The 27582-nt window shown below is 39.8% G+C and overlaps 1 protein-coding gene across 1 annotated transcript in view; it reads left to right on the top strand.

Moving 5' to 3' along the window:
- Positions 1–27582, top strand: part of bbs9 (Bardet-Biedl syndrome 9) — a 160187-nt gene that overhangs the window by 109104 nt on the left and 23501 nt on the right. Inside the window, exon 20 of the mRNA XM_017725761.2 lies at positions 24398–24580. Within this exon, the coding sequence (XP_017581250.2) occupies positions 24398–24580 (183 nt within the window). The remainder of the gene's footprint in view (positions 1–24397; positions 24581–27582) is intronic.

Below are 27582 nucleotides of genomic sequence, written 5' to 3'. Positions count from 1 at the left end.
TTTTTTTATATTTTATATATTTTATTTTTATATTTTCACAATGTGTCTTGGGTGCCTGAGAGTTTCACACAGTACTGTACAGGCAGACTTGTTGAAGTTTGCCATTTTGAGTAATGACACTATTTATGTAAATCATGTAGATGATCGGTTTGGGGTCTTGGGAATTCTGAAAGGGAATCCATCCTCTCCCCAAAACACATTGCAGCAACAGTTCACTGTAAATATTCAATTATTCAGCCAATCCACAAGTACAGAATCGTACATTAACGAAATGTTAAGAAATGGTGACATTTGTATTTTCACATAGTCTGATTTCTCTCTGAATAGCTTTTGAATGGTAAGTGCAAAAGTTTAACACCCCTCCTAGTCATTTTTATTTATTTTTGTAACTGTATAGAGAAGCAAACTTAAATATTTTTCTGCATTTTGCGGAGGAATATGGCATGTTCTACAACATTTAGTGCACATGTTTTTATTTACTCATTAAGTTTAAAACAAACAATTAAAATGTCTATTAAAACAAATGCATATGCTAACAAAATGTGCTAACTTTTGCACAGACCACATTTTATGTCTCTTACATTCAGTAAATAAACAGTAATTGTGTGTTAAAATGTGCAGAAGTGTGTTCTTGATAGAGGATGTATCAACATATTTATGCTTAGAAAATCGATAAAATTTAATATGATGGTGGGCCCCGCACTTTTGCATACAACTATTAGCGTATCTATCTTATGGCATCTTTGGTACGCCTGTCTTAAACAGGGATATATCAACATTTTACAAATGTACACCTGGAATAGTTGAACTGTATAACATGAGTGATCATACTTAAGTAAGATTAATTAAGAAACAAATATTAAGGGTGATGTTTATCAAATATCAGAGTACTTGTTATTTGAAGCCTGTAAAATGCAAAAACAAAGAAAAAAAACAAATGGAATTTTAAAAATTCTAATGCAGGATATATTGTAATTGCAATATTTAGTGATATAATTGCAGTGGTATTTTGTCAATATTGTGCAGGTCTTTTATGAATCATTCAGTGTTTACAACACTAGACCTGTTTGTGCCATTCTTCAGATCTTGGAAACATGCACACAGACAGAGATATCCCTGTGTGAGCTGTCCAGGTGTTTGCCCAAAGGGAGGCAGGCTTGGTGGGGGTTGGGGCCCAGGCATGCTGGCAGGGCTTCTGTAGCGTTCTCTTGGACGAGTTGGTACTGCTGGACCCAAAGCGCAATCTGCTCTACCGGACACACAGAAACACCTCCGCAGAGGCTGCAACTGGTTTCCCAAGTCTTAGGCTGTCACAGCTTAGGCTTCTTTATGAGCAACGTAATATCTTGTTTCAATAAGGCGGATTTGGGAGACGCAGTGGTCAGCTGTTCACCTGGGAGCATCCTGCTTAATCAGCTCATTTGTGCCTGTGTTGCTATAGAATCAAGATCCCGTCAAAAAACGAAGCATATCTTCTCCCTGTTGCTCTTTTGTGCGAGACTGTGAGCTCTTAGCACCATGCTAACAGGATTATCCATACTGTAATTAAAATGGCTGCCCCCCGCCCCTAAAAGCCTTGGATACGCCCCGCTTAGTTACGGGAAATTCTTCCCACTGCTCACATTTTAATCAGCAATCACCCAAGCCCACTCAGACCATTTGTGTTCGTGTTCCATCCATATGCCTTAAAGAGCCTACGCTGTTCCTTTGAAGTCCTCTTATGATGTTTCTGTGATTTTATGCATGAAAAAACAATTGCAGTTCATTTTTACAGGGCTATTTTACAACTTTGCTTTATTCTTTAGAATTCCTGAGAAACAGAAAAGGCTGATTTTGTTGATGTGCCATGAAAACTGATTAATGTAAATGATCAGCTTTCTCATTCAAGAAGAAGTCTAGGCTAACACTTCTTATCTTCAGTGTTAATGGCTGGGTCTAAACTGCTGTAGGTGGAATAGGTGGATATACTGTATGTAAATGTGTTGATTTTCTTGACATCACAAAAACAATGGATTGAAAACGGAGCTGTTTTGCAGCTTTGTTTCTGTATATGGAAATATGTATGGACTGGGGACTGAAGGGTGTGTTTTGAACTATCAAAGGTGCCATAGAATGGAAAGCTATTTACATTGGCGTAGTTGTATAAGGAGAGTTTAATGGAACTGACTCACATCGAACCTCAAACCTTGTTGTCTTCTCCTTCAAATACAAATCTTGCATTTGCAGAAGAGAGAGATAAAACGAGTCGATTTCAAAATCCTAAATTGTGTAATAGTCTTAATTCATTAATATTTATGCCCCTTAAAGTTATTTATACCAGGCCACATTCTAGGCCAGTAAGAGACAGCAATGGATCAAAAACAGTAGAAATGGAGAACTGTTTGCAGAACTTGTACTGTTTCAGGCTGTGAAGGGTGTCGGCACTTTTCATACCCTTCCCAAGGAACCAAGTGGTCAGCGGGCAACTGCAGCACCGTTTAAGGTGGAATGAAAAATTCACAAAAGCTTGCGAATAGGAGCCAACTTCAGGACTTTAATTCTAAGTTGTTAGTTTGAGTTGCACATTTCACTCTGGACAGTTTCTCAAACCTTGGACAATATCAAGCAGCTTCACTCAGCGTCACTGAATAGACAGTCGGGCAACCCCAACCTGTATGTAGCCATGCTGTGTAATTGTATCCACTATTTGATAGTTAAAAAAGGGCATCTTTAATCAAAATTTTCACAGTGAACTAAAAACTTTAAATTACTTTGTTTTTGTCAAGAACAAAAGCAAGCAGCTAATGTTATCTCTTACCAGCAAGATCCAAGTATCTAGCATAGCTAACTATTAGTATGACGATTTTCTGCCTGTGTCTATTTCGACATGTTGCTTCTGTGTGAGCCTTCTCGGTGCCTTGCTGTACACCAGCAGACTGGTTCAGAATTCATCAAATTATTCATGAGCCCACTAAAAATTCTAGGGCCAAGTCATAGGTTTGTGGGCATGTGCAACCACATTTGGCATTTTTTGCCCTGACCAAAGTCACATACCTTCTATGTAGGCATCAGAGAACTATTTAAAATGCTGAATAAATGCATTCCGTGGCACCTTTAACAATGTTTGCGTGTTAAATCAAGCTTTTGTGTTTCAAAAAGTGAGGAAAATTCACTTTTCCATGATATGGGTCTTTCAATGAAGTGCATTATTCGTTGTACTGCTCTGTACCTTTGTTTTTTTTTATTTTCTTAGATACTTCTACTCTCTCTGTGGGAGACATTTAGTCAGACCACCTGCAGTTTCTGGCTCAATGCTGAGCGCTTACATATTCACACATTGGCTGGTTTGTACTTGTGCTTGGAGTTTGGTGTGGTGTTCCTCATGGCTCCATTGTTGGTCCTCTCAGGTTGTTAGAGCAGCAGCTGGAGCTACAGAGGAGCTTGGAGACCAGTGCTGGCATGCTGCTCGGTCTTTTAATGCTTCACTGGCCACACACACACACACACACACACACACACACACACACAGTTATCCTTTCCCAATATTGCTGCTCAGCAGTAGTTCAGCTCAGGCTTCGGGGACTTGCTTGGCATCTGCGATGTGATTGATATTTTGATGCATGCGTGTGTGGGTGGGAGAGACGACGCTCATCTGTGTGTTAATATCAACATCTCTTGTTGTGACGCTCAGTTTAAAACCCACAAAACGTTCATTTGTAGAGCCTTGTTCCCGTGGAAGATGATTGATAAACAACTGCTGTGAATTCTGTGTGAGAAATAGAAACTCTACTGTATTGTACGTGACCCCAAACCACCCGCCGTCTCCTCTAGATACAATGGCATCATCTGACTTAAAAGCCAGCACTATCTTTCTTCCATGGCATCGACTAGCCTGTTCCGCACCGTGAATAGATAGGCTTTGTCTTAAGATAGACATTGTTTTAAAGCCTTATGTAAACAATGTCATTCAGAGTGGTCTGACGTGAAATGCACTGTTCTAGACAAACTTGCTGAGTCAGACTTGTTGACACTGGTGGTGATAGGAACCAGACGTCCACCTCTGAAAGCTCCCTCACAGGAAGTTATTACATTAAATGGTTAGGAATGTGCTATCTAATGTCTGAGACATTAGAAAGACATGCAGGGCAGTGCAAGGCCAAAGAAAACTTTCTACTATTTATGACCATTGTACCATTACCACCACTATGTTCACTGGTCATTTTTGAGTAGTAACTAAATTGGCTACCTTTGCACTGTAGACATTGCAACTCCTGGTTCCTCTTAGCACCAGTGTAAAGAAATCTGACTCAGTAAATTGCTCTGCAATGAACGGTTCATCAAACCACCCTGAATTATACAGAATTTTAGAAAAATGAGTGGAATTCTCCTTCAGCTATTTCTAACTCATAGCTCATTTTTTAAGGTGGAGAAATTCTGCAGATTTTTAACTGAAAATTTGATGACACTTTTTTGTCTTCATGTTTTTGACATTAATTCACTTCTGAACAGTAGGAAAAAATGCAAACATGCCTCTCTGTATAATTAAACAAGTTATTATATAGATTATATTTGAATGTTTTAGTAAAATGAATTAAATATCTTACAGCTTCCAAAAGTTAATGATAAACACTGCGAATAATAGCATCTTAAGAAGTGAAGTAATCTTAAATCTAGTCGACGTATCTGATATTTCTCATTGTTGTGAGCTTATTATTAAGAATATTTCTTTAAGAAAGCCGAAAATATAGCTCCATAATATGTAATTGTTTTAAGTTACAATATTTCAGTTCTTTATAAAAACTGTAAAGAATCTGTACAGTTTCTCTTATTGAGGTGGGTCTGGAGGGTGGGTAAGATGGGTGGGTGGAATGGTTGGGTTTGGGGGTATTGGGACTGTTTTATCTTTTTTATTTTTTGCGTGTTTTATGCAAATTCATCAAGTCAAATGACTTTCATGAAGTCACTGACATATTGGCAGATAATTTTGCCTGTTTATAGAATTCTCAATGAGAATTTGACTTGGTACAATAACTTAAAACACTTAAAAATGTCAAGAATAATAATCTAAACAATCTTATGTGAAGTTTTCTAGAATCTCTTTCCTCCTGTAGATGTGTATGCGAGCTCATGAACATTTTCTTCCCGGGGAAGAAGCTGAGGCCGTGTTGAGGATATACAGCACTGGCTGAGCTGTGGTTTCACAGGGAAGTTTTCTTCTTCAAGTTTAAGGCTGAATCTACAGGCTGTATGAGCTCTGTGTTTGTGTTGAGTTGCTCTCGAAGTGGAAAAGGCGGAGATTTACTTTTGTCTTTATGACCGGCCTGCATGAATGAGTGTGTATGTTCCAGCGTTACAGTGTGCCTTCCGCTGGCCCGGTCAGCTGCAGCATAGGAAAGTGATGAGGAGGTGACCAAGTTTCCAGTTGTCTTATAAAAGACATGAATGCTGGTGTCCTCACTGCGGGTTCAGCTGGTGTGGTGGCATAAAGGGAGTGTATATGCATGTGCAGTTACGGCTGAGAATGACAACAAGAGAGAAAGTTTGCTGACAATCAGTAAAAGCCCCTGCTTGTCTATGATGTGTGCAGGACCCATTCACATTCAGATTCAAATGGCTTTATCGGCATCATTTTGTAATTATCAGCTGTTGCCAAAGCAACAGAAGGAGAGCTAAAAGGTGGATTCCAAAGATTTTTTCCCAAATGTCTGCAAAGTAAGATGGTTAAGATGTAAACAAAGTCATTCAGAGTGGTTTGGTGTGAAATGCTCCATTCTAAACGGTTTACAGAGTCGGAATTGTTCAGAGTGGTGGTGATAGGAACCAGACATATTAAGAGTTTAATGACTTTAAAAGCTCCCTTACTGAAAGTTATTATATTAAATGGTATATTTATAGTTATTATATTAAATGTATGCGCTGCCTGATGCCTGAGACATTGTTTTACAATAGCTTACAATTAGAGAAGGTTTTGGTCTACTTTTTTTTAAAAATCCAGTTATGGTGAAGAGGTACATGCGTGGTGTTATAAGGCCAAATGGTACCCAAAGAAAATTTTATTTTCTACAGATTTTTGACTGTTTTACCATTTTCAACATATCAAAATTCAGAAGGCATGTGAAAGTCCACTGGTGGGTTTGGAAAAATAAATAAAATTGCTATATTTGCATTGTAAACACTACGAGCTCTGGTTCCCATAACCATCACCACAAAGAGATCTGAGTCTGAAAATTTCTCCACAGTGATCCATGTCATAGCAGACAACTCTGAATAACTTGTCTAAACCACTGAATTATGCTATATATATATATATATATATACACATGCATATACACACTCACACACACACACACACACACACACATATATATATATATATATATATATATATATATATATATATATATATACATATGTGTGTGCCTGCAGACATTGCCTTGATTTTATTTTAAAGTACATTGCTTGAGTATCACACTACACACTCGTCATGCTGTGATAGGGTCAGAATTTAATGTATCTTCATATTTAAAAAATATAGTGAGAATTTTCATGTTTTATTTACATAAAAACTAGATTTTTCTGTAACACTGCAGATTTCTTTTTACATGACTACTTTCCAACCTTTTTTTCCAGTTTTTTTTTTTTTGTGCTGTCCCTTTAAGACTGATATATGTAGATTACGACGGTTCTGACTGATGTATTTTACCTCATTCATAAAGCAGCGCTGAAACATTCATTGTAACTTTAGTGTGAATGGGCGGGCCGAACTTCTGCAGGATGAAGAGGTGGATGTATGTAAATATATTAGCATTTGTGACATCAGAAAATAGTATTTCAGGCTTTGTAACTTATAGACCATATGGAGGGGGCAGTGAAACAATGTTTATGTGTAATTACATATCATTTCATAATTTTTTAGAGGGTGTAAGAATCGTGTGCTGTTTAACTGTGTGTGACTGTTTGCTACACCAGCTGCCCTTTTCCCTGCATTATACATAAATGCTCATTAAAGTTAAAAAACCTTTTTTTTCTTACATCATTTTTACCATTTTGGAGGTACAAGATTTGGTTAACAGCTGTTTTAAAAGAGCCATTGCTCCAGGGTGGTGCTGTCCCTTGGTGACTGACTTTTCAGCAACTTTCTCATACGCCTTTCTTCAAAGTCATCTCGTCCTTCTTCACAGGGCACCGTTTCTGCTGGCTAAATTAATGCAGCAATCGCAGATTTATAAGATTACGCGTATTTGCTCTGTAATCAGAGGTCCTGCATGGCAAAGGCCGTCTGCCTCGCCGCCAGCACCGGCGGATATTTATCTTGTTGCTGTAAATTTTGAGCTGCCCCTGTATGTGTGTGTGTTTTCTTTCGTCTTCCTTGAGCAGAGCTGTTCAAAGGAGCTCATTGAGAGAAAAGCAAACAGGTACAGCGGAGCCAAACAGAAGCAAACGCTAGAGCTGCTGCCCCTAAGCAGCCCGCCACAATCAGCCCACTGTCGGCTAGCCCCATTACCATTACCATTCACATCAGAGAGTGGGAGAGAGGTGTAGAGGAAGCATCGGAATGTTGACCCTGCATTTCGACCCTGTACAGATTCAACACATGCACATCACATCAGCATCATCATCTCTCAGTACTGTTTTTATAGTAATCGTCTAGTTTAGCATTAGCTTTGTCAACAGTCAAATGCTAGTTTTAACACACCCAGTAAAATCACGTTTTGTTGATTTTCAAAGTGAGAATAAGTTCATACATTCTCTTTAGGGAACATGTTATTAATAGTAATAAATAGTATTAATAGTAATAAAAAATATACTGTGCTCTAACCTTCACACAAACCATATTTCATGTCTTGTTTTTTCCCTGTGTTAAATTCAGCAAATAAAAGTAATAGTACATTAAAACGTGCAGAACGTGTGTTCTCTTTAGAGAATATTAACATTTTTCCACAAAAACAACTTAATATATAATTTGACTTGTGCGCTTTTGAATGTCTCCATTTTATTTATTTATAAATTATTTTGACTGTTTAAATATTTGTCCTTTTCTTTGTTTTTTTTGTTGTTTTTATGCTTTATTTTCTGTAGTTTATTGACCTCTGAATTGCCTAAAGTTAGCAATAAAAAAGTTAAATATTCAATTTGACAATATATTCAATGCACAACAGCAGATAGCATATACTTTATTTTTATAGGAGCCCACAGAGCTCCATTGGCTTTGCCCAAGTTGTAGACTTCACAGGCTGATGGGACCTATAGAGCGCTCTTTTTAAAGCAGCCCAGTGCCTTTAATGTTAATTTGAGCCATTTAACCCGAGTCAAATGACTCACTGTCTTTCTGGGCTTAGTTTATATTAGTCATATGATGTTTTTTTCCCCTCAGCTTTCCACTTTCCCAGCCTGAGCTCCAAGCCAGCCTGGCCTGACGCACATCCATTAATGCTTTATGTTGCATATATATCTGTATATATTCATCCATTGAGAGTTAAGTGCATGTCAGAGCTCTTATGCGCCCCCAAAGAATAGGCAGTTTAAGGGGCTTGCAGAGGGCAACGAAATGTCACTAGGGTCCACTTTCAGTTAAGGGGGATGGCAGCCTCACTTCAGGGCATAAGTCATATTCAGAGAGAGAGAGAGAGAGAGCTTTTGGTTTTGGTCTGAGAGAATTAGTTCTTGCCTGGATTGCTACATGTAGAATGGTTAGACAACCGGTGAGAAAAGGTCATATTCCTGGCCCTTAAATCGATGGTTCGGTCAACAATCAAACAGACAGTTTTCCTATTACACCAGAAGGAGTCGATCAGCCAAGACAAGTTTAGCTTCTAACATTTGTTTCTTTAGTTTTTCACCGGAGCTATGAGGCCAGTGTAGCCAAACATTGGTTGCATTGTTACTGTGGCAATCAGTGTGGAAATGTGAGAAAATGTGACTGCAGTCTGACCATACAAATCAGATTTGGTCGGGGTGGGGAGGGGATAAATCATTATATGTAAAATCTGCAGTAACTACATTTTCCCCACTGTGTTAAATTTAGTAAGCAAACAGTAAGTGCTGTACAAATAAGTTATCAGTTTGTTCTGTTATTTTGCGACACCTATAAAATAAAGCAACGCGACAACAACCGTGACATTCAAAGAGGGCATGAAGTTTCACAGACAATGAGAATGATAATCAAAACTAGATGTGCATTTCCTGAAGGAACTGCAAGAGTGCTTGAAAAGAGCTGCAAGTGTGTGTGTGTGTTTGTGTGTAGGTGAACAACACCTCCTTAGGTATGTGTCTGTTTGTGTGTGACAGGGAGAGATGTATGTGTTTGGGGGGTGAGGGGGGGAGTCATTCAAATTAACCGTCACTCTTATTATGCAGCTCTTAGTGGAGAAGCCTTGTTTGAGCCTGATTTGCACCTTCTGAACAAACAATCATAATTCGGGTAATATTTACTCTATCGCTTAACCGGATAGATGGTGTGAGATGAGACCCCTTGGGGATTATTTTGGTGTAATGTTGTGTGTATTGAGAAGAAGATGTCTGAGTTATTACAAGTTAAACAGAAAATTTACATGGGAGTGAATGGGGCAGTTTTCTTTGCCTATTGCCAAACAAATGCTCATAACTCTAAAGCTAATTGAAAAAACGGTGAGATATCTTGAGATTTCAGAAAGGACAAGTTTCTCTACCGTTTAAACTGAAATGGAGTTTCTAGGTGAAAGTTTAAGGATTTTAAAGCAGATTTCCTGCGTGATCAGCTGTGTCCGTGAGACTGAGTGTGGCCTGCTGTGACATCATTGATGTCAGTTAGAATTTGAAGCTCTGAAAATTTCACCATTCATTCTTATGGGAGGTTTTTAATTTTAAACTTAATTTTATTAAAAACTACCAATGCAATCAACTCCAAAAATACATAGCACAAGTCACAGCGCCGAGACCTTTGAAACGCAGTTTGAACGGGGTCTGTACGTTAAGCGGTTCGGGCTGTATTAATTGAAGAAAGTATGGAAGAAGAATAAGAAGTATGAGAGATAACAATAGAGCGCTTTTTCAAGCACTCTAATGATCGATTCACAGGAGTGTGTGGAACTCTGGTGTGCCAGTACACCAATCGAGACCCCAGTGCGTTGTGGCAGGCCCCCTACAGTCTGCCCACTTCATCCTCGAAGTATTCAGACTTTTTTCTTGAAATATTATCACATTTTTTTCTCAAGATATTATGACTTTGTTCTTGAAGTCCACTGTTTTTTGGGCAGTGGCCCTGACGCTATTGTATAAAAGAGTGATTGTATTTAAGAAATAAGGGGTCCACTTACCTTTTTGTCCTGAACTCCACCATAACATAGTATTACTTTTCCTGTGTATGTAAACAGAGGCTTTGTCTAAATCTGCATACTGCCATATGTTATGCTCACAACAGTGTTGGAATCTTTACTTATTTGACGTGCTGTTTATTACAGAATATGCAGTTAGAGACGCTATTGAACTGAACTTGCTTCAGTACAAAGCGATGGTAATGAAATGGCACCGAACATTTCTTTCTCTAGTCATGCATGGTTGAGGTAAGAGGGGGAAATTTGTGCCAGACTATCGCTTTAAGGCAAGCAGTGCTCTGAGCTGCCCATGTTCTATCATATGTGTGTGTTTTTAGCATACTGAGATGCCACAGTTGCACACCTGGCAACAGCTCCTTGTGTTTTTCAGACTCGCTGGCGCGTGCACACACATGTGCGCTCCGGCTCGTGATTTGGCCGGAGATTGAAGCGTGGAGAACACAGTAACCACTGCTGTATTGTTGTGTTGTCTTAAGAACACTGGCAGACGCTGCGTTATCTGCTGGAGATGCGCTCAGTGGCGTCTCAGCTGCGTTTTGTTTTGTGTTCTTGTTTTTGTGCGCCTGCTTTTGCTTTTGCCTTGTGTGTGTGTGTGTGTGTGTGTGTGTGTGTGTGTGTGTGTGTGTGTGTGTGTGTGAATTGTTTTGAACAGTTTTTTTTTTCTTAGTTGCAAGTTAATAATGAAATTTATAGTCATTTATTGAGAAAAACATGTCACCAGCAGTATGGGAGGTGTGTGTGTTGTATGGGAACTGTGCTTGTGTGTATGTGCGCATGCTGTATGGGAGTTGTGTGTGTGTGTGTGTGCTGTATGGGAGTTGTATGTGTGTGTGTTGTATGGGAACTGTGCTTGTGTGTATGTGCGTGTGCTGTATGGGAGTTTTGTGTGTGTGTGTGCATGCTGTGTGGTAGTTGTGTGTGTATACTGTATGAGAGTTGTGTGTGTGTGCGCATGCTGTATGGGAGGTGTGTGTGTGTATGCGTGCGCTGTATGGGAGTTGTGCGTGCGCTGTATGGGAGTGGTGTGCGTGTGCTGTATGGGAGTTGTGCGTGTGCTGTATGGGAGTTGTATGTGTGTGTGTTGTATGGGAACTGTGCTTGTGTGTATGTGCGTGTGCTGTATGGGAGTTTTGTGTGTGTGTGTGCATGCTGTGTGGTAGTTGTGTGTGTATACTCTATGAGAGTTGTGTGTGTGTGCGCATGCTGTATGGGAGGTGTGTGTGTGTGTATGCGTGCGCTGTATGGGAGTTGTGCGTGCACTGTATGGGAGTGGTTTGTGTGTGTGTGTGTGTGTGTGTGTGTGTGTGTGTGTGTGTGAATTGTTTTGAACAGTTTTTTTTTTCTTAGTTGCAAGTTAATAATGAAATTTATAGTCATTTATTGAGAAAAACATGTCACCAGCAGTATGGGAGGTGTGTGTGTTGTATGGGAACTGTGCTTGTGTGTATGTGCGCATGCTGTATGGGAGTTGTGTGTGTGTGTGTGTGCTGTATGGGAGTTGTATGTGTGTGTGTTGTATGGGAACTGTGCTTGTGTGTATGTGCGTGTGCTGTATGGGAGTTTTGTGTGTGTGTGTGCATGCTGTGTGGTAGTTGTGTGTGTATACTGTATGAGAGTTGTGTGTGTGTGCGCATGCTGTATGGGAGGTGTGTGTGTGTATGCGTGCGCTGTATGGGAGTTGTGCGTGCGCTGTATGGGAGTGGTGTGCGTGTGCTGTATGGGAGTTGTGCGTGTGCTGTATGGGAGTTGTATGTGTGTGTGTTGTATGGGAACTGTGCTTGTGTGTATGTGCGTGTGCTGTATGGGAGTTTTGTGTGTGTGTGTGCATGCTGTGTGGTAGTTGTGTGTGTATACTGTATGAGAGTTGTGTGTGTGTGCGCATGCTGTATGGGAGGTGTGTGTGTGTGTATGCGTGCGCTGTATGGGAGTTGTGCGTGCACTGTATGGGAGTGGTTTGTGTGTGTGTGTGTGCGCGTGCTGTATGGGAGTTGTGCGTGTGCTGTATGGGAGTTGTATGTGTGTGTTGTATGGGAACTGTGCTTGTGTGTATGTGCGTGTGCTGTATGGGAGTTTTGTGTGTGTGTGCATGCTGTGTGGTAGTTGTGTGTGTATACTGTATGAGAGTTGTGTGTGTGTGTGTGTGCTGTATGGGATTTGTGTGTGTGTGCGCGTGCTGTATGGGAGGTGTGTGTGTGTGTGTATGCGTGCGCTGTATGGGAGTGGTGTGTGTGTATGTGTGTGTGCGCGTGTGCTGTATGGGAGGTGTGTGTGCGTGCGTTGCATGGGAGTTGTGTGTGCATGTGTGTGTGCATGCTGTATGGGAGTTGTGTGTGTGTGTGCGTGCTGTATGGGAGTTGTGCGTGTGCTGTATGGGAGTGGTGTGTGCGTACGCCGTATGGGGGGTGTGTGTGTGCGTGCGTTGTATGGGAGTTGTGTGTGCATGTGTGTGTGTGTGCTGTATGGGAGTTGTGTGTGTGTATACGCACTGTATGGGTGTGTGTGTATATACACACTGTATAGGAGTTGTGTGTGTGTATGCGCTCTATGGGAGTTGTGTGTGTGTGTGTATACGCACTGTATGGGAGTGTGTGTATGGGGTGTGTGTGTATATACGCGCTGTATAGGAGTTGTGTGTGTGTATGCGCTCTATGGGAGTTGTGTGTGTGTGTGTGTGTGTACGCGCTGTATGGGAGTGTGTGTATGGGGTGTGTGTGTATATACGCGCTGTATAGGAGTTGTGTGTGTATGCGCTCTATGGGAGTTGTGTGTGTGTGTGTGTGTGTACGCGCTGTATGGGAGGTGAGTTTGGCCGGGTGATTACAGACTGGAAGCGAGCATCTGCTAAAATGAGTAGAGAAAGCTGCTCTAATGAAAGGCCACCCGGCTTCTAAATATGGAAGCTGGAATGAAGTATGAACGAACGTACACACGCTCCAGCAGCCTGTCACTGCTGCTGTGTCTGTGTTGACATGGCTGCGTGCACCTACGCTCATTTCTAGCTGATGTATGCATGTAAGAATGAGGACTGCATCAGAATGTGGGATGGGCAGTTTCTTAGTACTTTGTTATAAGATACTGGCTTAACTAACACTGAAGTTGCCATTTTTCTCTCTAATCCTATTTCAGCAAGCTTGTTTTAAGTATTTCGGTGGTAACAATACCCTCAGACTAGTTTACCTTCAATTAAATTGCTTTATATCATGGTATGTCAGTATGACCTACCACCCCCTTTTAAGACCTATTGCCCTGCATTGTCTGTTTGTCTTTCTTCTTATGTTGTTATTCCTCTCTACTTTCACTGCCTTCAAACAGTTTTTAATCTCTCTTGCTAGAGTTACTTACTTACTTACTTAGAGTTTGTGGTTTTTGAAAGCAGATATTTTTTTTGAAGTGAAATTTAAACTTTTCATTTTTTGGATAACTGCCTAATTTAATATATCATCATGTTTTATTATTATTATTATTTTCATATTTTGTTTGTTATCTAATCACTGCTGTTACTGTCACTACTGATTAATTGAAGTGCCTTGATCTTGTCAGGTTTTTGGCACTTTGCATGACAAATGGATGCATTGAGGTCAGTTTTGGGTACAATCTTTTGGACATAGGTTAGTTTCGGACTCAAAACATGATGATGATGTTTAAGTCGAGTCAGTTTGGGGGTCGTATTCAGGCTTGGACACCATTTCAGGCCTAAGTAAAGCTCTAGTATTGATGGTAAGTCACCAAGCTGTATGGTGTGTTGATATTAGTTATTGAGCATTGGTTTGTTTCATCGTATTTTGTTTCTGTTTTAAAAAAGCAGTGTGCTTCACGATATGCCTGGTAAAATCACGGTAGCGCATGGTCTCGTTTGGGTTATTGCTTTTTCTTAAAAGACAATGACTAAAGCATTTTTGTTAAATGGGAGATGGTCAGAACTGATGTGTTTTGTATGGAGTTTTTAACACCTCTTTGTTCTTTTTGTCACTTCTCTGGTAAAAGTTGACCTCTGGGTTGTTTTTAAAGAAGCAGTTATTAGACAGAAACTCTTTCCCTTAAGCCCTAATCTGACCTGCAGATGGCCTGCACTCTGCCCTCTGAGTTAATGAGCTGGTTGGGGCAATTACCTTTTCTGTATTTCAAAATATTTCATTTAGTTGTCCCTTTAAGCTTTGAGTAGGCGAAAAATACCACTCCTGGACTATCACAGGTGTACAAGACCACTTTAAAGCCAGTTCAGGCAAAATTAAAACATGATTCTTTCAAATAGTGTGTGTGTGTGTGTGTGTGTGTGTGTGTGTGTGTGTGTGTGTGTGTGTGTGTGTGTGTGTGTGTGCGCGCACGTTGTACATGCTCACGAAGTGCAGTGCGAGGCGTAGAGATCCTCCTTACATGCTGCAAGGCTTTGACCATTCTTCCAAAGCTGGCCCACACCCTGGAGGCAGAGGACCACCCTGCACTATCTGACCACACGGTCGTTAAGGTGTTTCGTCTCTGAGGAGGTTCGTAGGAGCCCAGATGCTCAGAGCTGTTTGATGTAGCTGCCCATTGCTCGCTCATTTGCGCTCACTCTCTCTCTCTCTCGTTCTCTTTTTCTTTCTCCCTGTGTGGGTCGAAAATGACCACATGTTTTACATGTCACCTGAATACAGGTAACTGAGAGATATGACCAATTATCATTCATATTCAGGGGTGGGTGATACGGCAGAAATCATAACCGTGTGATACTTGAAGATGTTCATGATACACAATGTGTATCACAAAGTTTTGTTTTTCTGTGGTGTAATAAGTTGAAACGGACAAAAAAGAACCAGTGCTGCCACATTCAGAAGTTCCCAGTAAATACGCCATGATTTTATTGACAGCTTGTCATAGAGGTGGGCAATAGGACAATATGTTATCATTATTGTGATAAATTATGTCACGGTCTACTTTTGTGGGCATATAATGGAGATTGTCAGTACTTAAAGAGCACTGACCATCTGCTATTCCATTAGAGAGAGCATGATTACAATGGAGTATTATTAGTGCAGTGCAGTGAGAGAAACGCTGAATAAAAACCACTGTATTCAGTTTTTAATCCTGTTTTTAAATGTGGCAGAACTGGGACTTTTTCATGCAGCTTTTTTGTGTAAATTATCATATACATCATCTTATACATTCCACTAATCAAAAAGTGAGATTTTGTGATTTTTTTTCATGTTTTGTGAAAATGTTTTTAGGCAACTGTGTGATGCTTTAGATGTTCAATTTGGATGATGTAAATTGGCAGGATATTAGCTTCTATTATTTGGTAGCTACATTAGCCTCATAGGTCCAGTGCAGAAACTTCTTACACCAGACATTTGGGGTAATTGTAGGTTCAGAAGCTTGGAGCTTGTTGTCAATGTTTCGTCTGAAGTACAGATTATGAATGTGATACAATAAAATGAATTTTTTTGGCCAAAACCAGAACTGAAATTTGGGACGCAGTGATCCAGACACCAAAGCCAAAAGCTGAAAAAGGTGCTCACTAAATATACTTTGCGTAAACTTTACTCACTGCATTTGATACAGTATGAAGGCTACAGTATGTGCCACGAAATATAATCTAACGACAACAGCCGTTGATCATTATAGCCTTTCTATTATTCCATTATACCATTTTTGGCCCTGTTTGTTTTTGTTTTTGTTAAAATGAGCCTACAGACAATTTACCAACCGTAGAAATTTCTTCTTAAAACCCACTAATGCAGTTTTTACAAACATTTTAATATTCACCAATGTTTTCTGATTTGGGATTTGTTCTTAGGTAAAAACAGAATCTACACACTCTCAAGAGCACAGAGGTGAGAACAGTTCTGTTGTTTAAGAACTCGTCATGAATCTGACGTAGACCTTTTCTTAGGACCTTTCTCAAGAACAAATTTAGGGAACAAATTAAAGATATAGGTGAATAAGGCCCAGTGTCAGGGACTTTCATTTCTGTGTCTGCTGTTTTGCTGTTTTGTCTTTGTATCGAGCAGGATGTCATTTTTTTGGTATCAAAAGCTGTGGAGATGTTCTTAAGCAGTTGTACCTCCCTTGATATTTAACATAAACAGTTCAATAAAAAACCGTTTGTCCAATGCTTGTCATTGAAGCGGTTCTACATGGCCACTGTTGGTTCGCTGCTACTTCAGCAGTGTTTATAATCACTATTTTTCATGTACATTGCCATTAAAGTTATTTGTGAAGTGTTTTGGCACTGTGTAACATTTGTTTTTAGTTTTCCAACCTTTTGTTGTTTTTTTTGGTCAAAAAAAAAGTTTGTTAAAAAGGTATTTGCTGTAATAACAGCCTCCACACTTCTGAAAGGTTTTACTCTCGGTGCAGGAACGTTGCTGTGTGGTTTTGATTGTTTTCAGCCGGGAGTGTGTTAGTGAGGTCATGTTCTGATGTTGAACGATCACAAATCATCCCAAAGGTATCCTATGAAGCTCCATCACTCCAGTGCAGTGCTTTTCTATGGAGGTTATACAAGCTGTGCATGTGCAGTTGAGCACCTGTGTCAGAAATGGCTGAATTTCACTATTTTTGGACATATAGTTGATATATAGTGTATCACATACATGTTTTATTTCATTGGAAACATCTCCTAAAGGAATGTCTGTGTGGTGTGAAGTGTCAGTACTGCAGCTGGAGCGGCGTGTCAGCCTCAGTAAGCTGCAGAGGGATTAACAGAGTTGGGGGGAAAAACGGCGGGCCTTATCAGGCCGTGCGGTTTGGAGCCTTCCACGGCTGCCGATAAGCCATCTCAGGTTGCCTGTGTGGGTTTGCCAGATGCTATCGAGCCTGAGTCTTTCTCCAGCCTCACTGTCTCTCCGCTCCAAGGGCCCAGTTTATAAACAAGCATTGTCCCGGCCAATCGGCCAGGAGCTATCCTGCCTCGCGCTATCTCTACAGCGTGACCAAAGACAAAAGCAGTTACTGTCTAGGATCATTTGTTGGTATGATGCTGATCTCTCTGTCTCTCTCTCTCTCTCTCTGTGGAGTTCTTTCCCTTTCCCACACATACACATAACACAGTTTTAAACCTGTATGAGCTCAGACTCTCACATAAGTTTTTTTTTTCTGCTATGAATAAAGGCTTTACAATGTGCGGCCTTAAACGTTTACTCCATGTCACATTGCATGAGATGCTGTTAATAAAATCTTGGCCAAATTCCACGTCAGACTGAGTTCAGTTATGCCGCACATCAGATTATACAATAAAGATTTTCTGGAGAAAGATTTACGATGCAAGAAAATGATGACATTCTATTTTTTTTCTGAAAAATGTGGCCATGCAAGCGAAAAATTCCTCAGCACATTCGTGGTGATGCTTTGACTGAGGAAAGAAGTTAGAGGAGAGGTTAGAGCCATTTGTGGCTTGTGGGGAAAAAGGCTACATAAAACGTTCACTCTCCAAATTGAACTTGAGGTCAGTTGGCTAATTTTTCTGTCTCTAGTGCAAAAGCAACATCTCTGATGATCGCTAGCTCTGCTATTTCACTGCTGGTCACTCTGTATGTGGACTGAGGGCTTATGTCATTACACTTTACATTCAGCGATAAAGTATTTACCTTTTTTTTGATCATCTCTCTCCCTCTCACGCACACTCATCAGTCCATGCCGCTCCTTATTGGTTACTTTTAGCCGTGTGTCGTAGCCGAGACCATACTGTTGAAATTTTAGGCCAAAATTCTGTCAGAATTTTTTGTAGACTCTCTTTGGTCGCAGATGCAGTAACTCATTCACTCGGGGAGAGCATGTTGCAGGAAATATTCAAAAACCACTAATATTAACCCAAAGAATTTATTCACAATTTGTGATTTTTTTTTTCGCAACAGAATATCACACAGTGTAAACCTGCTGTAAATAAGCTTATTTCTTATCTTGTATTCCTTCATCTTCAGAACCTGTTCTTTTGAGATGTACATTCTGAGTATCTGTAAGAGATTATCAACATATTTAGTCAGTTGCAAAAGCAGAAAAAAACAAATAAAAAAATACAAAATAGATGTAAATAAAAACTTTATATAGCAGGGCTATAGCAGTGGTGTTAGGTCTCAAAGATTTCAAACACAAACAGGAAAATCAGTAGATTATAATGTGGGATTTTAATGCACACACATTTAGGGAAAAAAATTAAACATAAAATATATCCGAAAGTTATGGCCCATTTTCTATTTTACATCTTTTTTTCCCTTTTTTTTCTCTTTTTTTCATAATTTCTAAAAATATTTTTGATGGTTAAACTCACCAAATTAATTTCCTTGTAGAGGATGTCACTTAGAAAATAATCAAAACCTGTCATTTGACCAGGGTTGTTTAAACATTTACATATGACTGTACTTCTTCCCAGTGAAGGAATTTAAAGAATATGTTTTAGGCCAAAAGCTTATATTGAAACCATCATAAACAATGTATCAGCCATCAGGCAGCGCAATCCCACATGGCTTGTTTAACACTGAAGTGTTAAACGGCTTTAACAATAATCCCATTTATTTCATAATTTCATTTACTTTGAGCTGCTGCTTTTTATTTGCTGTAACTCAAGCCTCTGGAAAATTAAGGGGAATTTTAGTTTGTTTGTATGTTTTTAAATGAGTTATTGAGGAACAGTATCAACAGTTTCCAAACATTTTATTGTTACAGCTCTTCACATTTACCAGCCACATTTAAGCCAATTAACTGATTATTAGTAGATTACTTCACATGAATAATTGAATATCAAAATATTTATATTTTGCGGCTTTGATTGGATGGTAACTAAATGCTAGACGTACTCGAGGGGAGCTTTGGAAATGGTGCTGATTTTTTGCATGTATTTATTTACTTATTTATTTATTTATTTATTGTGTTTGCTACCCAGATAAGTAGCTTTCTATGTAATTTTCTCAATTTTGCACAATACTGTAGGCAGAATTAAGCCCCCTTACATGCCCCTCATGTACACTGTTAGAGCACTACAATAGCTGAGCTTGTCTGTTGTTTGCATCGACACCAACATGAGTTCACATAAAGGCTCTTTCTGGCGGAATTTGCTCATCTTCAATAATTCATGTTCTGCGGGCGAGTGCTCTAACGAACCTGCCCGTAATCCTCCCGTAATGTGTTTCAGGGAAAGTCCGCTTCATCCCACCGCAGTCACTCACACACCTCTGCCCTGTACTTTTCCACAGCCTTATCTCATCCCAGAGCCTCTGACACTGCTCAAACGTTACGACCAGCAGTCGCAATGTTCTGCCAGCGTTCCTTCGCTGTGAAGCTCTGCATTTGGATGAGCTGCATCACTTCTCAAGGTGCAAGCAAGACCACAAACCAAAAGCATCCCTCACCAACCCCTGTGCCAAAAATACCTCCGGCAGGAGGGAAAAAATAAATAAATAAAGGCTGTTTCTCCCCACCGCGGGGATATTTCTGCTCCTCAGTTTGTGGCTTCGTCCCTCAGGGATAATGGATTTTTCTCGGGCTGTCCTTGCCACTGGTCACGGTTTGTTTTGGGTTGTAAATGTTACATTGGAAATAGGCGCATATTTTTAGGCCGTGTAATTTTTGCAGAATGTGCCTGAGGTAAGTAGCGGCTATGGCCAGAGCATGTGTGTCTGGGTGTTTGTGTGTCTGGACCCCCACAGTGCAGGGATGCTCTCGTCACACACAGCGCTCTCCCATTCATGCAAATTCCATCCGAAGCCACAAACCTGCCCCACCAGGCTCAGGGTATCTTCCATTTTGCTTGTGAAATCTTGCTGTAATGTAGTGACAAAGTTTTATTTTATGCTGTAACTTATTTCTCCTTCACAGATATCAATTTTTTTAACACAATGGACTTATTTATTATCAGTGAAGGCTGAAAACACCTCAGGGGAGTCCAGTAAAACATGTTTAAAGTGTCATGTTGAATGAAACCAATAGACTGTAGGCTTCCAGGCTAGAATCTATATTAAAGACAGTGTTATTGATGATAAGCCCTTTGCCCAGGAGCTGGGACCACTTAGGGCTGTATGCAAAAGTTTTAGCACCCCAGTGTCATTGCATGTTTTGTTGAAGTAAAAATAAACACACATCCTCGACAGAGAACAAGCTTAAAAATTGTATAAAACTATCAGTAAGTAGAATTTACTGTTTTATGCTTTGCATTTAGACTGCAAGACTGCAGTCTTCAGCATGCCGTGACCAGAGGTCATTAATAGGCGGTCAGAGTCTGGACTAATGTGGACCTGGACCTATAACCAATAAACTATGGAGAATTATTTAATTTTGGTGGGGTGGTCCTATATTAATGGGCATAGCTTTTCTAGCCTTTACGGTATGGCTTTAGCACCCAGGAGATTCACAGACCAATTGCGTTGTAAATATCACACATGACGCTACTCAGCCAATCAGATCTGTGCATTACGACTCGTGTGAGTGACATACATTCGGGAGGGATGAGGCAAGAAACAGCAGTTAGAGAAGAAAGTGAGTCAGACGGAAGTTATTTCACATGGCAGCTCTAAAAAGAGAAAACTGACAAATGTTGAAATATTACTGAATTATCATTTATTTGATTAGTCATTAAGTTGTTGACTGCATAAGATGTTGATATACACTATATTTCCAAAAGTATTAATTCGTCTTCCTTTACACACATATGAACTTGAGTGACATCCCATTCTTAATCCATAGGGTTTAATATGATGTTGGCCCACCCTTTGCAACTATAACAGCTTCAACTCTTCTGGGAAGGCTTTCCACAAGGTTTAGTAGTGTGTTTATGGGAATTTTGACCATTCTTCCAGAAGCGTATTTGTGAGGTCAGACACTGATGTTGGACGAGAAGGCCTGGTTCACAGTCTCTGCTCTAATCTAATCATCTAATCATTCATCCCAAAGGTGTTCTATCAGGTTGAGGTGCAGGCCAGTCAAGTTCTTCCACACCAAACTCACTTATCCATGTCTTTATGGACCTTGCTTTGTGCACTGGTGTGCAGTCATATTGGAACAAGGGATGTCCCCGAACTGTTCCCACAAAGTTGGGAGCATGAAATTGTCCAAAATCTCTTGGTGCTGAAGCATTAAGAGTACCTTTCACTGAAACTAAGGGGCCGAGCCCAACCCAAATGCAGTCAGACAAGTACCGTTCTCCTGGCAACCACCAAACCAAGACTCGTCCATTGGCTTGCCAGACGGAGAAGCGTGATTCAACACTCCAGAGAACTCCAGAGATCTCCACTGCTCTAGAGTCCAGTGGCGGCACTTTACACCACTGCATTCGACGCTTTGTGTTGCGCTTGGTGATGTAAGGCTCAGATGCAGCTGCTCGGCCATGGAAACCCATTCCATGAAGCTCTCTACGCTGTTCTTGAGCTAATCTAATGGCCACATGAAGTTTGGAGGTCTGTATCGATGGACTTGACACACGCAAGTTGGTGACCTCTGCGCACTCTGCGCCTCAGTATTTGCTGACCCCGCTGTCATCTTACGTGGCCTACCACTTTGTGGCCGAGTTGCTGTCGTTCCCAGTCGCTTCCACTTTGTTATAATACCGACAGTTGACTGTGGAATATTTAGTAGTTATTTAGTGAGGAAATTTCACGACTGGAATTCACTGAGCTCCTGAGAGCAATCCATTCTTTCACTAATGTCTGTAGAAGCAGTCTGCAGGCCTAGGTGCTTGGTTTTATACACCTGTGGCCATGGAAGTGATTGGAACACCTGAATTCAATGATTTGGATGGGTGACTGAATACTTTTGACAATATAGTGTAACTACTAGGTTACTTCAGTTTACAGTATATGCCACTGAATCATGATGCAAGTTGGACATTATGGTGTTTTGGACCTTTGCTTGAGGAACTTTTCTCTAACTGGACCTTATTGAATTTTAATGAATGACCCCTGCGTTATCTTGAACTCCAGTCCTGGTTTTACTTCACTTCTACACAGAGCAGTCACACAGGGGAATGCCATCAAAAACAGCATTTATATTTTAAATTGTAGTTTAATGTTTAGTCACTGTGAGGTCTTTACACATCAAATTGATTTTGGCAGATGTAATGCACTGAAACCTTCTCTTCAAGTCTGATGCACTTTTTTATTTTACCTTTTTTATGTTTAAATGATTCTTTTAGCTTGTGCAACTCACAGGTGGAGACAATTGGTAACAGTTAAAAAAGTTCAACAAGCAGAAGGTGGACAAACGTAAGCTGCCAAGATATAAAGAATATATAACTGCACAGTACCCATGGTTTTATATAATGAATACAATATTTTGTGTTCATTCTGATTTATCGATTTTTCAAAATTGCATGTTGTTCCAGCTGAGTACAGGTTTTAGATTTCACCCACTGGAAAAGTATTATGGGGCTCACTGCTGTGTGTTAGTGTCCTGTTAAAAAGAAATTGGAAATAAAACGTTTTTTCACTAGAATTGAATTTAACAAAAAATCTAATTGACACAATGTCCCCTTTGACCCAAATGTAGTCAATCAGACAAAACACATTTGGTGTCTGAAATTTGCCTGTTTTGCAAACTGCATGCCTAAAGTATCAGCTGAATTGTTATCTACAAACACGGACATGTCCTTTTTTATAGATAGCAGTATGTCAGTATGGTGTAAGTGGAAAACAGTGTACATTGGATTATTCACCATTTAAATCGTATGTTTTTGTTGAGTGCCTTCTTCTGTGGTATGAAACAGAACTGCATTCTGTCTTGTGATCTGCTCTCCTGAACATTTGGGCCTGGATCCAGTTTATCACACACACACACACACACTCGCACACTAGACCCAGGCTAAATGTGCCTTTGTTCCTCCTCAGCTGGCATCAATCAGGCCTTGCGCTGGCCCTCACAAAAGCCCCTTGACCCGAGCTCGGTTTAGCTTGGCACAGTGTCTCATTTTGTCACTACACACTCCTCTCCATTTGCAGGCTTCACTTTGAAAGGCAGTTTCCTTGTTTTTGTTCTTCTGAGTGCCGGCGATCCGCAACATGAATGAAAACGGTTAAACTTACAGGTGACATTACACCGTGAGAGAATGTGTTCACTGCTGTGTGTCATAGAAATGCATGTGTTTATGCAGAGCATGGAAGTAATACATATCATACATAATACATATAATGCTTTAAAAGTAAGATTCGACTTCTGCCTTAGTAAATAACAAACGTACATTGTACAGTGTATCTTAATACAGACAAATTGTGTGACTGATTGCTGATGTATTTATTGCTATTATTATATTAGATTAGATTAAGAGACCCTTATATGTCCCACAATGGGGAAATTTCACCTCTTCAATTTAACCCGTCCATGCAGTGAAACATCACATATATACGCTAGTGAAGAGACACACTAGGGGCAGTGAGCATACTTGCCCGGAGCGGTGGGCAGGCCTTTCCGCAGCGCCCGGAGCAGTTGGGGGTTAGTTGCCTTGCTCAAGGGCACCTCAGTCACAGACTGTCGGCTCAGAGGATCGAACCGGTTACCCTTCAGTCGCAAGGCTGGTTGCCTAACCTCCAGCCCACGACTGCCCCTCATAAACTATTCCTGTTTATGCTTGCACCCAAAAGTTTAGAATCAGTGTTTTAAACAAATTAGTGGTTGGTCTATAAAGTGAAATATAATGCTAATCACGTGTTTAAAATGATTGGTAAAACATTAGGAAGCTGTAAACAAAAAAGAAGATGCAGCGTTGAGGATTAAGGTCTAATAAATGTAATATCCAGAATTCAAGTGGAGATCCAACATCAAAGCAGAGAACGTGACAAAAATGAATGTGAATCGATGATAAGTGTATATTTTTATCATTTTATACACTTTTTTGGTCACAGAATACCTGAAATAAATACCTGAATAAGACATCTTACAGTTCCTTTTGGTGAATAGTTTGTAATATTAAAACCCACACCGTATAAGTTATTATTGCAGACGAAATAACAGTGAAAATCTTAACATGGCAAATTCAGGCTTTTGAATGCTAGTGTGTGTGCTGCTCTTTTCTTATCATCACCATAAACACAAAGTTAGGAAGAAAGTGCAAAATTATTGTTGCTATGAGAGCCCCTCCATTCAAAATGTATGCGTCTCTTTCCCCTCCTTCCTGTCTTGTGCTCTCTCTGTCTTTCTCCCTCTCTCAGGTGATAGCATTAGCGGACGCAGCAGAGGAGAACAGGGCATGTCTGGTGCAGGCTTTCTCCAGGCTGCGGAGCGCCACTCACCTGCTCATCCTGCTGGTCTCACTGTGGCAGGGACTCAGTGCTGAGCAGACCGCCATACTGGAGGCTACATTACTGCCTCTACTACAGGACACACCACAACTGGTGAGAACACATCATACACATGTATCCCTGTACTGGAGGCTGTATCGCCTCTAGAGGAGAACTTTTTTTTTATTTTTAACAAGCAACCCGCGAATCGTAAACATAAACTTTACAGCACCCACTGTTTATGAACAATCCAAGTGTAAGCAGAGTGGAAAAGGTACAACTTACCCCACAGCTGGAGTTAATTGTAACAGACTCAGGGTCTTTTTGTAATGGTCACTAAAAATGTGGTAAAATGATGCAAACACAATTAATTCAGTACAGTTTATGTTGTTTGAACCAGAGATTTCAACCTTAATACACGAAAGTACATACATATGATAATCAGTAGAAAGTGGCTTTGCCAAACATGGCAGATTTATTTATGAATGAGTAGTAAATATCAGCGCAATAAATTTTACATACATTTTGTATACATGACATCTGCAGTACATTTTTGATGAATCAGTGCAGGAAAACGTTTTGTATTGATCTTATATGAGGGGATATGGGCTGTCATATTGTTTCCTAGTTGTAACAGCTTGTTTAAATTAAGTCCGCTGTGTGGAAGCTGTACTTTAGCCTGGCCGGATGTTATTAGCTTCAGAATTGTGCTATTTTACAGTTAACAAAAGTATGATTAAAATAGTAGAAGGTGAAATAATGTAAAAACATAACCCAGTAAACGAAAAATGCTTAGTTTGCATTCACATGTTTTTGCTGGAAAAACTGTTCCATTCCTTAAAGTGGTATATACGGGCTGAAGGCTTGAAGCCATGCGGAAGTTACCAGAAAAAATGGATGATATCAGAGAAGAGCTTATCAGAGTGGATTGTTTATTTAAGGTGGAAGAAGGCAGCAGGACACTCTGTACTCTTTTATGTCCTGTTGCGTAATAGTGGCTTCATCTAGAATTCAATGATAGATAGATAGATAGATAGATAGATAGATAGATAGATAGATAGATAGATAGATAGATAGATAGATAGATAGATAGATAGGAATAAAAATAGACACAAAAAAGCTGGGCAGAAATAAGAAAAATAGACAGAAGTTAAAGTATAAGGGAGTACAAACAAACAAAAAATAAGAAAATTAGGGGCTCCCGAGTGGCTAAACTGTCTAAGCGTTGGCCCTATCATCAGGAGATTGCGAGTTCGACGATCCCTGGTGATCCGGGAGTCCATGAGAGTCAGGCGTAGCGTTAGCTGACGTAACAGATCTGGCGGTTGGCGCGTTCCTCTGAATGCATTCAGTTGTCCAATGATGTTGCGTGAGCAACAGTTCGAAAGGAAGCGATGGCACTTCACAGGAAGCCTGTGCTAGCCTTCACTCTCCTAGCATTGGTAGCATTGTATGATTGGGGAAGTCCTAGCTAACAGGTAGAGTTGGAAAGGACTAAATTGGGGAGGGGGAAAAAAAAAATAAATAAATATATATATATATATATATATATATATATATATATATATATATATATATATATATATATATATATATATATATATATATATATATGTATGTATGTATATGTGTGTGTGTGTGTGTGTGTAATTTGGCCTCTATGGCTCCCCAAAATAAGTCAGGTCTATTTCATCTCTGCACTCAAAAAATGTTTTTTGTAATTTGAACTGTTGATGGAAAGTTCCACCTAATGTTGCGATCTGCAAAATGTTGCCACTTGCAGTGGCATAATTTTCCATCATGGCTCTGTTGAAAAAAACTGAATATCAGGGTTCCTGATGTCTATCGTCAACATGTAAACGCAGCATTACAAGGAAAAAAATGTATCGTTATGGTTTGAAAGAAGTCTTGAAGAGCTATGTGTCTGACTACTGCCAGAATTCACAAATGACTTGCTTTGGGAAAGCAAGATGACCAAAAGCACATTTGACTTGGAGAAGATGACCAAAAGCACGTTCAACTTATTTATTTATTTTTTTTGACACTCAACTGTTAATTGATTTTTTTTACAAGTAGACATGAATGTATGAGTAGATGAATACAATGAAGGAATGTTATAATTAGAACAGCACCAAAATCAGGAGTCAGGGGAGGGTTGTCTGTGGTTACAAAACTCAAATGAGTGTGTTTTAAAGATATTGTACCATTGCATACGTCCATTTATCCCTATATATTTCTATGAAGTCATAGATCGTCCATTATTGCCACCTGTTAACAAATATGTCTTAGAATTTCCACCCACTGTTCTACAGAGGGAGGTTCAATCTTATACAATAAATTTCATGTTATTGCTTTTTTTGCTGGCTATCAGAAATTTTCTTGGCCAATATTTTTCCTTATCCATGACAATCATTTGTAACTCCAAGGTGCATAACTTTGCATTCTTTGGGGTCTGAATAACCCTCAAGGTTTTGTTTAATCACAAGTTTCTTCTACATTTTACCCTTTGTAAGGTTGTGCTCTGTTGCTCTACACACTAAACAATGATTGTTCTTCAAGCATTCTTTAGTAAAGAAAATGGTTCTGTATAGAACCATGAAAATTCAAAAGAACTCTGTATGATTAAAGGGTTATTGCATAGTGAAAGCGTTCTTCAGATTAATGGAAAATGTGTTGTAGATGGTTCTATATACAAGCTTTTTGAAAAGGGTTCTGTATACCACCAAAAAGGCTTCTTTTATTTTTGTAAGCTTGACATCGAATCAGTAGAAAAACACAGTGCAAAGAACCCTTTAATCACACAAAGTTCCTGGTCCTATATAGAACCATTTTCTTTACCAAGAAAAATTTTAAGCCACTTTTAAAAATGGTGGCTCTTTAAGGGTTCGTTGGTAAAGAAAATGGTCTTATATAGAACCATTTTCTTTAACAAAGAACCCTTAAAGAGCCACCATTTTTAAGACTGTACTCTCATAAAAAAACTGTACCTGTGAGGGGGGCAAACACTGCCACTGGGGTGGTATCATCAAGAGTCCTTTAGGTAGAGAACCTTATAGTATCGTATTCCATTGCAGTTATACATTGACTCCATGCACCCAGCTTTGACTCCAAGCTTT

The sequence above is a fragment of the Pygocentrus nattereri genome, chromosome 19, assembly GCF_015220715.1.
Source record: "Pygocentrus nattereri isolate fPygNat1 chromosome 19, fPygNat1.pri, whole genome shotgun sequence".
Taxonomy (NCBI): Eukaryota; Metazoa; Chordata; class Actinopteri; order Characiformes; family Serrasalmidae; genus Pygocentrus; species Pygocentrus nattereri.
The sequence above is the reverse complement of the archived record's forward strand: the minus strand, read 5'-3'. Positions and strand labels throughout refer to the sequence as shown.